Genomic DNA, 17483 nt, shown 5'->3' with positions numbered 1-17483 from the left:
CAATCACTTTGTTCAACTGTCGTTCATCCATGCAGAGTCACATTCCTCCATCTTTCATTTTCACCAATAAAACTGGTACTCTCTATGGAGATACACTCGGGCGAATAAACCTCTTGCTCAGAAACTCTTCTAACTGAGTTTTAAGTTCTTCCAGCTCTATCGGAGCCATTCTTTATGGCACAATCGAGACTGGTCCGGCTCCCGACACCAAGTCTATCGCAAATTTAATTTTCCTTTAAGGTAAAAATTCGGGAATATCTTCAGGAAACACTTTAGGAAAATCTCTAACTACCGGAATTCGATCTAACTTCTGTTCATCACCTAACGCATTCGCAGCCAAAAGTATATAACCCTGACACTCTTTTTCACTATAATTCACCAACACAGAGTTTAGGTAATAACACTCAGCTACCACTGCTCCTCTTTCTCCTTCTGGCATAAACTGAATCGATCACTCAAAGCAATCCAACAATACCCAATTCTTTGACAACCAACCAAACCCTAAAATCATTTCCAACCCAACCATTGGCAAACAGATTAAATCATGAACAAATTTTCTATCCCCAATCTTGAAAGATATTTGCCTACAACCTGATCTAGTCACAACCGTCTGATACGGGGTATGCACATACAAATCGAAAGCTAATTCTGATATTTTCAATCCTAGTTCCTCAACCTTATCAAATGTAATGAATGAATGCGAAGCTCCAGTATCATACAATGCAACCAATGTCTTATCACCAAATAAACCTTTACCTCTCATCAAAGGATCTGCCTTAGCAGCATCACTGGCGTTCATAGCAAACACTCGTCTTTGGGGTTGATTCTGACCCGCATTCGGATTCCTCCTACGAGGGCAATCCCTTGACATGTGTCCAGAAAATCCACATAGAAAACAACCACCTCTTCCTCTCGTCGGGTGGTATTGATCATAAGTAGGTCTCCTAATGCATCCTTGACCTTGAGGGTGTTGAGGTACATGTCCAACCCTCTTAAAGTTCTGACCTCTCGGCTGAAAGTACTTTCCTTGGCCTCTGTTATTATTTCCTCCTTGGGTATCCTTTGCTAACCTTCTTTGTATAATCCTCCACAACCCTTGCCTTGTTCACAAGCTCGGAAAATATCCGAATCTCCAAAGAAGTCACAGCAGTCATGATGTTTCCCTCAAACCACCTTGGTACTTTATGCATTTCCAACTCTCATAGGACTCTGGGGTATCCTGAAACACCCTAGAGAACCTACACAGTTCCTCAAATCTACTAGTGTACTTGGCCACGGACAATGAGCCTTGCTTCAACTTCATAAGCTCTAGCTCCCTAGCTTCTCTTACTGATTCTGAGAAATACTTCTTGTAGAAGGCCGTCTGAAATACGTTCCAAGGACTGTTGGCGTTCTAAAGTTGTAGTAATCGGCATTCTCCTTGCCACCAATGTTAAGCCTCTCCTAAAAGTTAGTACGCCGCAAACTCCACAAACTGATTGTTCGGAATATGCTGGGCCTGTAGAGCACGCTCCATGGCTTGGAACCAATTGTCTACTTCAGCAGGGTTGGTCGACCCTCTGAAAGTTGGTGGATGAACCTTTAGAAATGAAGCCAAGGTCATCGGAGCACCTCCCAAGTTGTTACCGTCTCCTTTTCCATTCCCATGCATTTCCATTTCTATTTTCATTTCCAGTCGGTTGACCCATCCTCTTCACGGCTTGCATAGTTGCAGCAGCATTTGCTTTCATGGTATTCGCTAGGTTGGCCTCTCCACTCCGTCACCATCTCGCAACTCACCGAGGTGGGTTACGACCTGCATCTGAAAAATAACAACATATAATATGAGAACCGGAGGTTCTCAGTATGATAATAGTGCCCAGTAATGTAAGATATAAGGTTTCGGGATGCCAAAGACAATCCTAGAACTTCACATCAAGCATGGATTCAAACTTATAAAACAATTTAATAAAGTCCTTAAACAGGTCATCTAACTTAGGGAATTTCTGAACTAATAGTAACACCGCTGTCCCACAGCCTTCGCCTTCCTAACCTCCATACGATCCTATCGCCACCGCCTACTGAGCCTCTTCAATCCCAGTAGAAGACATAATTATATGCAAACAAGTAATACACAAGTAGTGTTCATGTATAGCAAGTAAATCAGGAAGCAACTAAGCATGTTATACATTAGGCATAGGATGCAAGTAAACAAAGCAAACAACCATATAAATAATGCACATGATGAATGCCTGTCCTATTAGCTGCGATATCACATTGTCGGTTCAACTGCCAACCCGAAATATTTCCATGGGAATGTCGCCTTTCGATCATGAATATAAATGGGTACCCCCAAGGATATTGTGCCCGGCACACGGTCCAAGGGATATAGTATCCAGCACACTCTTGTGATTCCGAAAGGATGTGAGCAGGATTCTCTACCACAGACCTCACAGCTCAGCGTAAGCGGGACTAACGCCTACCCTTATGCCTACATCTCAACGTAAGTGGGACTAAACCTAGCCCTTATGCCTACATCTCAGCATAAGCAGGACTAAACCCGGCCCTTACGCTTATCGTACAACAACTCATCGATATCAACATAAAACAGTATTCAATACGTTTATCATTCATCTCTGAGTTCCAGACTCGTCATAACCATCATTAGTCCTTAATTCACAAGTTATCATCAACTCTCAAGTTCTCAAGGTCATCACCAATATAGCACTTTAGCCGTTCACCCACAACTTCAAAAACCTAAATCTCTGTCTTCTAAACTCATACAGAAATACACCAATTTAATTCACTAACACATCTCTATTAGCCTTAGGGCTTAATTACTAGTTAGTAATCTTAAATGGTAATTAAAGAAGTTTAGAAAGCTAGAGAACCCTTGAAAAGTGAAGAAAACCATTTTTTAGCAAAACAAGGGTCTCGCGTACGCAAACCCCTATCCGCGCACGCATAAGTTGAAATTTGGACGTCCGCGTATGTGGCTCTCTGTTCGCGTAAGCGAGTGTCCCAACCCGAATGGAATTCTCACGTCGCGTGTTAAATTTTTGCATATCATGCCTTGAAAATACATGCTCACACATGCATGTTAGTGCCCGCGTACGCAAGATACCCCAGACAGAGGAGAATGCTCGCGTCGCGTGCATAGGTTCGCGTACGCATGCTGTATCAGACTTAGAAAATTTTTAAAGCTGCAGAATTTCAGATTTTTGCACCGAACTCCAAACGCGCATAACTTTCTCGTTTTAAAACATTTTCCATTCGTTCTTCGAACGCCTTAAAGCTCTCGAACCCAACTATCAGAAAAATCTAGTTTCATAAAAATGGGAGTCCAGAGGCCAAATTATGCCTCACCAAAGTTCGTTAAAAATAAGGTTTTACACAAAATCATCAAAGTTCTCTACTTCTAAATTTCAAAGCCAAATCAAATCAAAACCTACTCAATTTTATCACAAAATACTACTACACACTACACTTTACTATTCTATTGTACTTCAATCACTTCAACACCTATTTCACTCAATTTTCTCACCATAATCCAACACAATCAATAATTCCAAATCAATATTTCAATATCAACAATTTGCACAATTCAATCTCTCATATACATCCTTCATCAATATACGATATCATCACATCACTACCATAATATCACAATATCATATCACAATTATCATCCTCACATCCAACCACATGCAACTCATACAACCTCATCATAATTTACATATCACATACATAATCCAATCATCTATTTATTCAATTCAATTCTATCTTAAGGTCAACTAGTTTAAATGTCACGAAACATCGCATATTATATAGAGAAAACCGAAACCATACCATTGCTGATTCTCAATATGCACAAAACACCAAAATCAACAACTAAGTTCAATGAGCTTTGCCACCAAGTCAATCAACAAGCAACTTCAATTCACCAACACCACTTCTCAAGTCACTAAATATCAAGCTATACATACCAATACCACTAACATCAATACCTAGAATTCACAATATACCAAACCACAAGGGTTTTTGAAAAACTTTACCTTAATCATAGAAATTGGGGATGGAACTCAATGATTTCTCACTATTGATTGGCACCTAAATAACCAAATCACAAAAATTTACTCAAAAACCAAACCTTAAATTTGAAATTCACATAGGGCAGAGAAAGGGAGTATGAAACTCAAAAACTTACCAACAAAAGTTAGTTAGAAATGACGGATTCGGCGAGAGTTTCACGTAGCCGCAAATGAGATGCGAATCGGAGCACCGTAACTCGAGCTATGAATGAAAGTGAGAAAGTGAATAGTAGTGTTGCAATGGAGGTTTCTCTCTTCTCACTTCAACTGCTAGGGTTGGGATTATGTGGGTTATGAGGCTGAAAAAGGTTCATTTAAGAGCTTATGTATGTTGGGTTTGGGTCCAATTTGGGTCCGGTCCAACCCGTTAGCATTTTTGGCCCATTTGACTCAACTTTGGGTCAAACCTTTAGAATTAGCGTCCGGTTTTCAACTTTAATTATTTTTCTAAGTTTTACTACAATTTTTATTATTCTCACGTAGTACCGGACAGACTTAAGCCGGTATTGCTGGCTAATTTACCGGTATGCATTTTTACACAATTTTCTGCAGAAAATTACATTTTCCAATTCAAAAATTTTTACTGAATTTAAATCTCACCTCTAAATTTTGAAATTAAGACTTCTAAATTTTTGAACTATTTTCGGACAATTTATTTGTTATTTTACGTTAATTATTTCTGGTTCTTACAAAAGACAAGATACATTCATAAGAAACTCATCTATGCTGACAACAAAATATGTGTAATAAGGTATATAATCATAAATTAACCCATGCTTGTCTACAAGTGTAAATTTAATATTTATTTTATTTATTAAAAAAATAATTATGCTAATATAGAGCTAAATTTAGAAAAATTCAGAAATTGAATTTAGTTAAAAAGTAACATTGAGGAATACTACAAGAAATAAGGAGTTTAGCCACGAAAAAAATCGTGGCAAAAAATCGTGGCTAAACTCTAAGATAACCGTAACAACCATACATTGGCCACGAAAGAATATTTGTGGCTAATCGAGGGGTTGCATTTCAATTTGCCACGATTTTAGCGTTATTAGCCACAGTTTTAAACATCGTGGAGACCTTCAAAGAGCCCCAATTTGTATATCATTATCCACGTATAATGCCGTGGCTAAATAATTTGTGCAGGCCGAATTTTTCAGCCACAATTTTTTTGTGGCTAATGTTGGATTATTTAATCACACTATTTTCGTGGCTAACTCACTCTATTTTTCACATACAATCCGTGGCTAATTTATGCTAATTTGCTCTAATTGAACAATTTTATTAAATTAAAATTATATTTATATATATAACATTAATAACAAAAATTAAACTTTTTAAATATATAATATCTAACATTTTTTTATAATAATAATAATAATAATAATAATAATAATAATAATAATAATAATAATACAAGTCTAAGCTTATATATAATAAGAAATAAAATTTTTTTAACATAAATAAAATAAATTCTAATCCCTTCTAAAATAAATATATTTAAAATTTCAACTATTACTTATTAAATACACAAATTAAATATCTGGCATATCACTGGATAAACTAGGTACTTTATTACTGTATTTTGATAACAAAAATTGATACAGAGCTGCCAACTGAATCTTGCATTGATTTCTTCATATCCATAACTTTTTCTCTAAAGTTTCAACCAGCTTCTCTAAATTTATCATATGTCCTACATTTTCAGCACCAAAAACTTTTCCAATTTACAGCGTTGCTCTACGGGCCATTATTACACCAAAAAACCGTACCAATAAATTTGCGTCATTATCTCGACTTTGTCTATGCCCATCAAGTTCCATAATGTCTTTTTCATCATTTTTCAAATGTCAAACTTGAATTGTTGTCCTTTTGTCGGTTGTGATTTCTCCCGTAGAAATGTCTACAACTGAATACAAAATTGAATAAAAGAAATAAATTAAATATTAGAACTCAAAAAATCACGTAAAAAAATTGAAATTTCATATACCTTTGACATTCACGATTAAAGGGTCATTATAATCTTTTCTGGTAGGTACAGTTGCTTGAAACTTATTTCGTCCAAATCTTCTGCAAATTCTTCATTGTTGTTGACATTTTGTGGTTATCTTAGTTCTGCTAAAAGGGTCTCTCCTAAGTTATTACGTTTTTGCTCCACCAAAAAATCTGCTAAAAAAACCAACAAATAACACCAAAATTAAGAAAGAAAAATCGGTATTTTGAGTTTGGAGGATACCCTATCATATGATGGAAAGTTATATTGGAATTTGTCCGTGATTACTTTAACTTTCCGCCAAAAACTACCTCAAGTTAGCACATTAAAATTTTAAATCTTAAAAATTCAACTTAGTCATTGTTGTTTAGATCGTCTTTTAACTTTCTTTAATCTTAAGAATATTTCTTTCTATTCTACTGTTTATTATTTACTAAATATACTTTAAATTATTTTATTTTTAATACAATAGTTATTTATTTATTTATTTTTTAATGGTTAAATATGATTAAAAATTTAAATTTAAATTTAAATTTTGAGTCTGTAATATTTTTGTTTTTAATTTTTATTATAATAACGATAAATAACCAAAAAACTACTTTAATAAATATATGACTTTCAAAATCTCTCATTTCATGTAGTTAATAGTTGATGATTTAAACAATGCACTATTATTTAATTATTTACCTATTATACACAAAACAATATAATAAGAGTTATATATTAGGTAAGTTTTGCAAAAAATTTTACCTAAAAAATTTAATGTTTAATAAATTTTAATTACTAAATTAGTTACTAAAATTTTATTACATTAGACAAATTAATTATCACATAAAATTGTTATAAGAAATTTTACAAATCAATTTCTTTGTTACTTAATAAAATTGCAAACTTTTTATATAAGTGACTCATAAATTAATTAGTATTAATTTTTTTATAACTAAAAATAATTATAAAATAATTAATTAATGGAATATACCAATTAAATAATAGTATAAATAAAAAATTTAATTCATAATTTCACAAAATAATTTTTAAAAAGATAATTATCTATACCAATATATAAAGCCAATACCAGAGTTTGGTGTCCAATTTTTATAGACACTATTTACCCTCAAATAATTCATTTTATAAATCAAATTTATGGACAAAATAGTAACAATACATTTTCAGATTTTTAATTAAAAAAAAAGTCACTAACCCACGAAAGAGTTAAATAACTACTGCAATCGTGAGTAAATTAAATAACTGTTCCACTTATAAATATTTCTCACCTCACTGTTATCAATCTTTTTTCTGCATCTTGCTCTCTTTTGGTTCTGACATGCATTTATTAAGAAAGGGAGTTGATACAATTTTTATGCCAACTCCATTGCGTATCTATATTCTACCTTTTAAAAAATACAGGAATAGAAACACACGATAATAGAACTGGTCCAAATAATAGACGTCATGATAATATAAGTGGGTGATATTTTATATTTATGGTTTATTTTATTTTTGAGTACTCATTTCTAATTTTTAAAAGAAAATTTAAAAGACAAGTACTCTTTATCTTATTCCATTTTTACATCTAAAGTTTGTATTTTTTTTGTATAACTGTAGATCGAGTGTTCAATGTCTAAACAAGTTTTTTATATTATCCAGTTTCAAACAATATATAAAGGGAATATTACAATTTGATCTCCAACTTTTGAAGAAATCATCTCTCTTCAAATAACTCATTTCACAAAATAAATTTAATAGATAAAATAGTAACAATAATTTTTTTAATATTTTATCTTCATCATATAATATATAATATTTATTCAAAGAATCTTTCGTAATGAATAAATTTAAAGATATGTTATTGCACACTACTATGTATAAAATGCCTAATAACGAATAAGATTATGAATTTCATAATAAATAATTAAAATAGATAATTAACAAATAAAAAATTTAAAAATAGACAATACATTCATAATACTAATAATAGTAATTGTAATAAAATTAATTATTTTATATTTTATATTTTTAATTAAAAATAACATTTAAATATAATTTTTTTAATATTTTAAAAAATTTATGACGTGATAATTGATAATGAATAAAAAAATTTATATTTTTTATGCAGTTATACAAATTATATTTAATTTATTTAAAAATAAAAGAGATTATATTTGTTATTTTAAGTTATATGTAAAAAATTTATTTATTTATTTACCTATAAATATATTCTATATTTATTAAAATTTATCAATTTTTTTATATTGTTTAATACGTATTATTAAAGTCTATGTTTATTAAAGTCGATTAATACTTTTATTTATATATTAATATGTATCTATAACAATATATAAAGTCAATGTCAATGAGTTATAGCTCAAATGGCATAGACTCCCTATACTTAATTAAGAGGTTGTAGGTTCGAGTCACATATCTTTCCAAATTTTAAGCCAATGAGTTATAACTCAAATGGTATACTCTCCCCATACTCAATTAAGAGGTTGCGGGTTCGAGTCTCCTATCTTTGGTAAAAAAAAATATATATATATATAGAGAGAGTTTGGTGTCCAATTTTTATTTTTATGCCAACTCCATTGCCGTATCTATATTCTACCTTTTAAAAAATACAGGAATAGAAACACACGATAATAGACGTCATGATAATATAAGTGGGTGATATTTTATATTTATGGTTTATTTTATTTTTGAGTACTCATTTCTAATTTTTAAAAGAAAATTTAAAAGACAAGTACTCTTTATCTTATTCCATTTTTACATCTAAAGTTTGTATTTTTTTTTTTTTTGTATAACTGTAGATCGAGTGTTCAATATCTAAACAAGTTTTTTATATTATCCAGTTTCAAACAATATATAAAGGGAATATTACAATTTGATCTCCAACTTTTGAAGAAATCATCTCTTCAAATAACTCATTTCACAAAATAAATTTAATAGATAAAATAGTAACAATAATTTTTTTAATATTTTATCTTCATCATATAATATAAAATATTTATTCAAAGAATTTTTCGTAATGAATAAATTTAAAGATATGTTATTGCACACTACTATGTATAAAATGCCTAATAACGAATAAGATTATGAATTTCATAATAAATAATTAAAATAGATAATTAACAAATAAAAAATTTAAAAATATACAATACATTCATAATACTAATAATAGTAATTGTAATAAAGTTAATTATTTTATATTTTATATTTTTAATTAAAAATAACATTTAAATATAATTTTTTTAATATTTTAAAAAATTTATGACGTGATAATTGATAATGAATAAAAAATTTTATATTTTTTATGCAGTTATACAAATTATATTTAATTTATTTAAAAATAAAAGAGATTATATTTGTTATTTTAAGTTATATGTAAAAAAAATTATTTATTTATTTACCTATAAATATATTCTATATTTATTAAAATTTATCAATTTTTTTATATTGTTTAATACGTATTATTAAAGTCTATGTTTATTAAAGTCGATTAATACTTTTATTTATATATTAATATGTATCTATAACAATATATAAAGTCAATGCCAATGAGTTATAGCTCAAATGGCATAGACTCCCTATACTTAATTAAGAGGTTGTAGGTTGGAGTCACATATCTATCCAAATTTTAAGCCAATGAGTTATAGCTCAAATGGTATAGTCTCCCCATACTCAATTAAGAGGTTGCGGGTTCGAGTCTCCTATCTTTGGTTATATATATATATATATATATATATATATATATATATATATATATATATATATATATATATAAAGTCAATACGAAGAATTGACCATAACTTTAGTTTCTAATTTTTTTTTAACTATATTTATTCTCTAACAAACTATTTCATAAAAGAAATTATAAGGATAAAATAGTCATAAAATTTATTTTAAAAAATCCAATAACATCCCACTAAAACAAATTATAAGGATAAAATAGTCATAGCTTTGTTACTCTTATAACCATGATAATACATCTCTCAACAAAAAAAATGCACATCAATGTCTTCACATTTTTCATCATCTTCATATTTTGTTTAATTTTATGTTTGTTTTAGTTTATATCCTTTATTTTATCAATGTCTTCACATTCTTCACCATCTTCATGTTTTATTTAATTCTATATTAGTTTTAGTTTATATCCTTTTATTTTAAGTACGTTGTAGTCTCACAGTCTCACTGGTAGTTTGGTTTCACTCTAATTATTCTATTAAAGTTTTATTTGTAATTTTTTAGAAAAATCTACTAATTTTGTTCTTCATACACACTTTTATGTGTTTCTCTTACTATCGGCCTTCTCTTTTTTCAACACCCTCAATTGCATCGCCTCCTTCGTCTTCCATTGCCTTTATCCACCGTTGCAAATTTCATCATTTGATTTCACGCATAACTTTCACTTACATTTTTCCTTCTCTTCAGTTTACTTATTTAATTTATATTTTTAGTCATTCTTTTATCCTTTTAATTCATTCTCAATTTTTTACGTAAAAAATAGTTCTGTCTTTTTTTCTTATCAATTTGATGTAAAAAAAATCATTTTTTTTATCTTATCGATTTGATGTAGAAAGAAAATATTTTCTTTTTATCTGATATGTGTTCTTATTTTTTGTTTACATGTCTTTATCTATCAATGATGGAAAGAAGAAGTTTCATAAATATTTTGTTAACTTATTATTTTTAGATTGCTTTGCAATAATATTTTTTTAATTTTTTAAATTATTAACTATATAGAGTATTATATTTAAAATTTGAGTATATAAATATTTCTTCTGAAATAAAATGAAATTATTAATTTTGTCTATCACATTATCATTTATCTTAAGGAGTGGCTAATTTATTTAATTGGCATGTATAAAGGGCGCAAGAAAGTTCACACCTATCAAAGGTTTGTTAAAAACATTAACATGTTAATTTCCTAAACTATCTAAACTATTAATTATGTAGAGTATTGAATTTGACATTTAATTATAAAGAGTACTAGAATTGACATTTATTAATTTTTTAAATTATTACAAAAAAATTATTAATTAATTTAATATTATTTGTCTGTCATATGATTGGCATATAAAAGATGTAAAAAAAATTATACCTACTAATAGTAGAGTGAAAAACCTCCACGTATATTTTGTTATTTTTTTCTTTATTTTTAATATGTTTTATATAAGAAAATATTATTTTTTATTGATTATTAGATTGACATATAATACCATAAATATAGTAAGATAAGAAATTTGTTAATTGATTTTGTTAATCTCTTTTTTATTTTTAATCTATTTTATATTAGATAATATTATTTTTATTAATTATTAGATTGACATATAACATTTAAACGTGTTAAGACTGTGTTATATATTTTTTGTTATTTCAACTTTTATGATTATTTTCTTCTCTTTATTTTTCTATGTCATAGGTCATGTAAGTTTTAATTTATTATTTATCTTATATATATTCTATTTTAAAAACTATTTTATTTTTTTAGGTTCTCTAATTTGTTTTATTGTATTTTTCTTTTACTTTGAAAATTTTATGGTCTGAAGATAATAGGTTTAAAAATTTATTAATGAATAACTAAATAATAGAAATAAGTTGATAATATACAAACTAATTTAGAGAGAGAGAAAAAAACTTAACAAAAGGAAGATATAGATTTTCACCTTTTGTTATATGGTAAATTGATTATATATAATATAATAAATGGTACATGTTCTCAATATAAGAACATGGGATTTAATATGACGACCCTTTCATTAAAATGTTTATTTTTGTACTTAATAAAAAACCTAATATCATTTAACTTTAATTTTTAACTTTCAAGATACATGAAAGATAATTTAAAAGATACTTATTATATAAGAAGTTAAAAATATTCTAAATTTAAAAAATTATTTAATAATAAAATTAAGTTTGTTCAAAATCGTAGGGAGAATTAGAGAGAGAACGAGAAAGTTGAAACTTTTTAACTAATTACAAAGAATCACCACCATCAAAGCTATTAAATTTGAGTATATTAAGTGAGGTCGAAGAAGCAAACCATGACGATAAATCTAAAAATTTTTTGTCTCTTTTTATATAGTGTTTCAGTTTAAGTAACTTTTCTTTATGAATAATATTTAAATGACGAACAAAATAATAAGATTCGTATTAGACTATGAAAATTAATCTAATCCTTATAATATGATGTCATTATTTCAAAACATGTAAAATAAAATCATAAAGTATAATTTAATTGATGTGCACAATAAAATAAATATGAAACTTATAAAATAGCAGTCAAATGTGGATAGTAATGGTTGCCTTCCGTCCTAAGCTAAGGTACTATATTAAACTACGACTTAAATTTATAATGATTAGTTAAAAAACTTACAATTATAGTACTATTTTTTATTATTTTAGTTGAAAATAATTAGGATTACTAACATCAAATTTTGATAATTTGAAAAAATTTTAAATGCTTTATGTCTTAATTTTTTTAGTAAAATTTCAACAACTCATAAAAGTTAACACAATAGATGGTTATAAATCAAAGTAATAAATAAGAGTAAACGTTGCGATAATGATATTTAGTGATAATTAATAACGATAAGATGATGAGAATGTGGAAGGAGAAAAAAAAATGAGAAAGGAGAACAATGTAATATAATAGTGGCGATAAGACAATAGCAGGTATGTATATAGAGAATAATATATAGTAAGAGAAAAAATAGTGTTTGATATAGTGAGTGAATATAATAAAAATATAAATTAATAATTCTGAAAAAAATAATAAAATTAAACATAATTTAAAAAAATAAATATTAAATTAAAAAAATATTTTTTATCAATTAGAATTATGCATGAAGATAAAGAGTGTTTTGAATATAAATTTTTATCTTTGTTTTAAATTAAATATTATTAAAAATAAATAAATAAACTTAATAACGTTTCTAAATAGTTAATTATAAATAATATTTCTAAATCTTTATTTTCATTTTGTTACACATAATAACGACATAATAAATTTATTTAATATCTTATTTAATTTAAATTTATAATTGGGTAAAGTATATTTTTTGTCCCTGAAGTTTAGTAAAAATTTTAAAAATACCCTTAAGTTTTAATTTGTTTCAATTTTGTCCTAGAAGTTTTCGATTTGCATCAAATATACCCTTAAGGGCTAAATTTTCAAAAAAATTAAGACCAATCTAACAATAATGCATGAAAACTATGCTTGATTTGCTTGTATTGAGGGTTGTTCTTATGAAATTGTTGTTGAATTGGTCTTAAATTTTTTGAAAAATTAGCCGTTCAGGGTATATTTGTAGCAAATCGAAAACTTTTAGGACAAAATTGAAACAAAATAAAACTTAGGGGTATTTTTAAAACTTTTGCCAAACTTCAGGGATAAAAAATATACTTTACCCTTTATAATTTTATATATTCTAAAAGTTAAATAATTATAAAATTTTTATTTTTATTTTCAAATTTTTTTATTCTTAATGTTTAGATTATTTTATTAAATTTATAATTTTAAAAATAAAATTATAAAAATTAATCTCTTTAAAATAATAGAAAAGCGGCTGAACAGGCACTATCGTGCCTGTTGAGCCGCTAGTATATATAAAGTCAATACGAAGAATTGACCATAACTTTAGTTTCTAATTTTTTTTAACTATATTTATTCTCTAATAAACTATTTCATAAAACAAATTATAAGGACAAAATAGTCATAGCTTTGTTACTCTTATAACCATGATAATACATCTCTCAACAAAAAAATGCACATCAATGTCTTCACATTTTTCATCATCTTCATATTTTGTTTAATTTTATGTTTGTTTTAGTTTATATCCTTTATTTTATCAATGTCTTCACATTCTTCACCATCTTCATGTTTTATTTAATTCTATATTAGTTTTAGTTTATATCCTTTTATTTTAAGTACGTTGTAGTCTCACAGTCTCACTGGTAGTTTGGTTTCACTCTAATTATTCTATTAAAGTTTTATTTGTAATTTTTTAGAAAAATCTACTAATTTTGTTCTTCATACACACTTTTATGTGTTTCTCTTACTATCGGCCTTCTCTTTTTTCAACACCCTCAATTGCATCGCCTCCTTCGTCTTCCATTGCCTTTATCCACCGTTGCAAATTTCATCATTTGATTTCACGCATAACTTTCACTTACATTTTTCCTTCTCTTCAGTTTACTTATTTAATTTATATTTTTAGTCATTCTTTTATCCTTTTAATTCATTCTCAATTTTTTACGTAAAAAATAGTTCTGTCTTTTTTTCTTATCAATTTGATGTAAAAAAAATCATTTTTTTTATCTTATCGATTTGATGTAGAAAGAAAATATTTTCTTTTTATCTGATATGTGTTCTTATTTTTTGTTTACATGTCTTTATCTATCAATGATGGAAAGAAGAAGTTTCATAAATATTTTGTTAACTTATTATTTTTAGATTGCTTTGCAATAATATTTTTTTAATTTTTTAAATTATTAACTATATAGAGTATTATATTTAAAATTTGAGTATATAAATATTTCTTCTGAAATAAAATGAAATTATTAATTTTGTCTATCACATTATCATTTATCTTAAGGAGTGGCTAATTTATTTAATTGGCATGTATAAAGGGCGCAAGAAAGTTCACACCTATCAAAGGTTTGTTAAAAACATTAACATGTTAATTTCCTGAACTATCTAAACTATTAATTATGTAGAGTATTGAATTTGACATTTAATTATAAAGAGTACTAGAATTGACATTTATTAATTTTTTAAATTATTACAAAAAAATTATTAATTAATTTAATATTATTTGTCTGTCATATGATTGGCATATAAAAGATGTAAAAAAAAATTATACCTACTAATAGTAGAGTGAAAAACCTCCACGTATATTTTGTTATTTTTTTCTTTATTTTTAATATGTTTTATATAAAAAAATATTATTTTTTATTGATTATTAGATTGACATATAATACCATAAATATAGTAAGATAAGAAATTTGTTAATTGATTTTGTTAATCTCTTTTTTATTTTTAATCTATTTTATATTAGATAATATTATTTTTATTAATTATTAGATTGACATATAACATTTAAACGTGTTAAGACTGTGTTATATATTTTTTGTTATTTCAACTTTTATGATTATTTTCTTCTCTTTATTTTTCTATGTCATAGGTCATGTAAGTTTTAATTTATTATTTATCTTATATATATTCTATTTTAAAAATTATTTTATTTTTTTAGGTTCTCTAATTTGTTTTATTGTATTTTTCTTTTACTTTGAAAATTTTATGGTCTGAAGATAATAGGTTTAAAAATTTATTAATGAATAACTAAATAATAGAAATAAGTTGATAATATACAAACTAATTTAGAGAGAGAGAAAAAAACTTAACAAAAGGAAGATATAGATTTTCACCTTTTGTTATATGGTAAATTGATTATATATAATATAATAAATGGTACATGTTCTCAATATAAGAACATGGGATTTAATATGACGACCCTTTCATTAAAATGTTTATTTTTGTACTTAATAAAAAACCTAATATCATTTAACTTTAATTTTTAACTTTCAAGATACATGAAAGATAATTTAAAAGATACTTATTATATAAGAAGTTAAAAATATTCTAAATTTAAAAAATTATTTAATAACAAAATTAAGTTTGTTCAAAATCGTAGGGAGAATTAGAGAGAGAACGAGAAAGTTGAAACTTTTTAACTAATTACAAAGAATCACCACCATCAAAGCTATTAAATTTGAGTATATTAAGTGAGGTCGAAGAAGCAAACCATGACGATAAATCTAAAAATTTTTTGTCTCTTTTTATATAGTGTTTCAGTTTAAGTAACTTTTCTTTATGAATAATATTTAAATGACGAACAAAATAATAAGATTCGTATTAGACTATGAAAATTAATCTAATCCTTATAATATGATGTCATTATTTCAAAACATGTAAAATAAAATCATAAAGTATAATTTAATTGATGTGCACAATAAAATAAATATGAAACTTATAAAATAGCAGTCAAATGTGGATAGTAATGGTTGCCTTCCGTCCTAAGCTAAGGTACTATATTAAACTACGACTTAAATTTATAATGATTAGTTAAAAAACTTACAATTATAGTACTATTTTTTATTATTTTAGTTGAAAATAATTAGGATTACTAACATCAAATTTTGATAATTTGAAAAAATTTTAAATGCTTTATGTCTTAATTTTTTTAGTAAAATTTCAACAACTCATAAAAGTTAACACAATAGATGGTTATAAATCAAAGTAATAAATAAGAGTAAACGTTGCGATAATGATATTTAGTGATAATTAATAACGATAAGATGATGAGAATGTGGAAGGAGAAAAAAAAATGAGAAAGGAGAACAATGTAATATAATAGTGGCGATAAGACAATAGCAGGTATGTATATAGAGAATAATATATAGTAAGAGAAAAAATAGTGTTTGATATAGTGAGTGAATATAATAAAAATATAAATTAATAATTCTGAAAAAAATAATAAAATTAAACATAATTTAAAAAAATAAATATTAAATTAAAAAAATATTTTTTATCAATTAGAATTATGCATGAAGATAAAGAGTGTTTTGAATATAAATTTTTATCTTTGTTTTAAATTAAATATTATTAAAAATAAATAAATAAACTTAATAACGTTTCTAAATAGTTAATTATAAATAATATTTCTAAATCTTTATTTTCATTTTGTTACACATAATAACGACATAATAAATTTATTTAATATCTTATTTAATTTAAATTTATAATTGGGTAAAGAATATTTTTTGTCCCTGAAGTTTAGTAAAAATTTTAAAAATACCCTTAAGTTTTATTTTGTTTCAATTTTGTCCTAGAAGTTTTCGATTTGCATCAAATATACCCTTAAGGGCTAAATTTTCAAAAAAAATTAAGACCAATCTAACAATAATGCATGAAAACTATGCTTGATTTGCTTGTATTGAGGGTTGTTCTTATGAAATTGTTGTTGAATTGGTCTTAAATTTTTTGAAAAATTAGCCGTTCAGGGTATATTTGTAGCAAATCGAAAACTTTTAGGACAAAATTGAAACAAAATAAAACTTAGGGGTATTTTTAAAACTTTTGCCAAACTTCAGGGATAAAAAATATACTTTACCCTTTATAATTTTATATATTCTAAAAGTTAAATAATTATAAAATTTTTATTTTTATTTTCAAATTTTTTTATTCTTAATGTTTAGATTATTTTATTAAATTTATAATTTTAAAAATAAAATTATAAAAATTAATCTCTTTAAAATAATAGAAAAGCGGCTGAACAGGCACTATCGTGCCTGTTGAGCCGCTAGTATATATAAAGTCAATACGAAGAATTGACCATAACTTTAGTTTCTAATTTTTTTTAACT

General features: G+C 26.3%; 1 protein-coding gene across 1 annotated transcript; it reads right to left on the bottom strand.

The window, feature by feature from the left end:
* Nucleotides 1–235: 235 nt before the first annotated feature.
* On the bottom strand, nt 236–871 carry LOC112721199 (uncharacterized). Its single transcript, XM_025772272.1, has 2 exons — nt 524–871; nt 236–442 (listed from the first exon to the last, which is right to left on the bottom strand). Exons 1-2 carry the CDS (start codon nt 869–871, stop codon nt 236–238), a joined length of 555 nt encoding a protein of 184 aa, XP_025628057.1.
* Nucleotides 872–17483: the final 16612 nt, after the last annotated feature.

This window comes from Arachis hypogaea, chromosome 11 (assembly GCF_003086295.3).
Source record: "Arachis hypogaea cultivar Tifrunner chromosome 11, arahy.Tifrunner.gnm2.J5K5, whole genome shotgun sequence".
Classification (NCBI taxonomy): domain Eukaryota; kingdom Viridiplantae; phylum Streptophyta; class Magnoliopsida; order Fabales; family Fabaceae; genus Arachis; species Arachis hypogaea.
The sequence above is the reverse complement of the archived record's forward strand: the minus strand, read 5'-3'. Positions and strand labels throughout refer to the sequence as shown.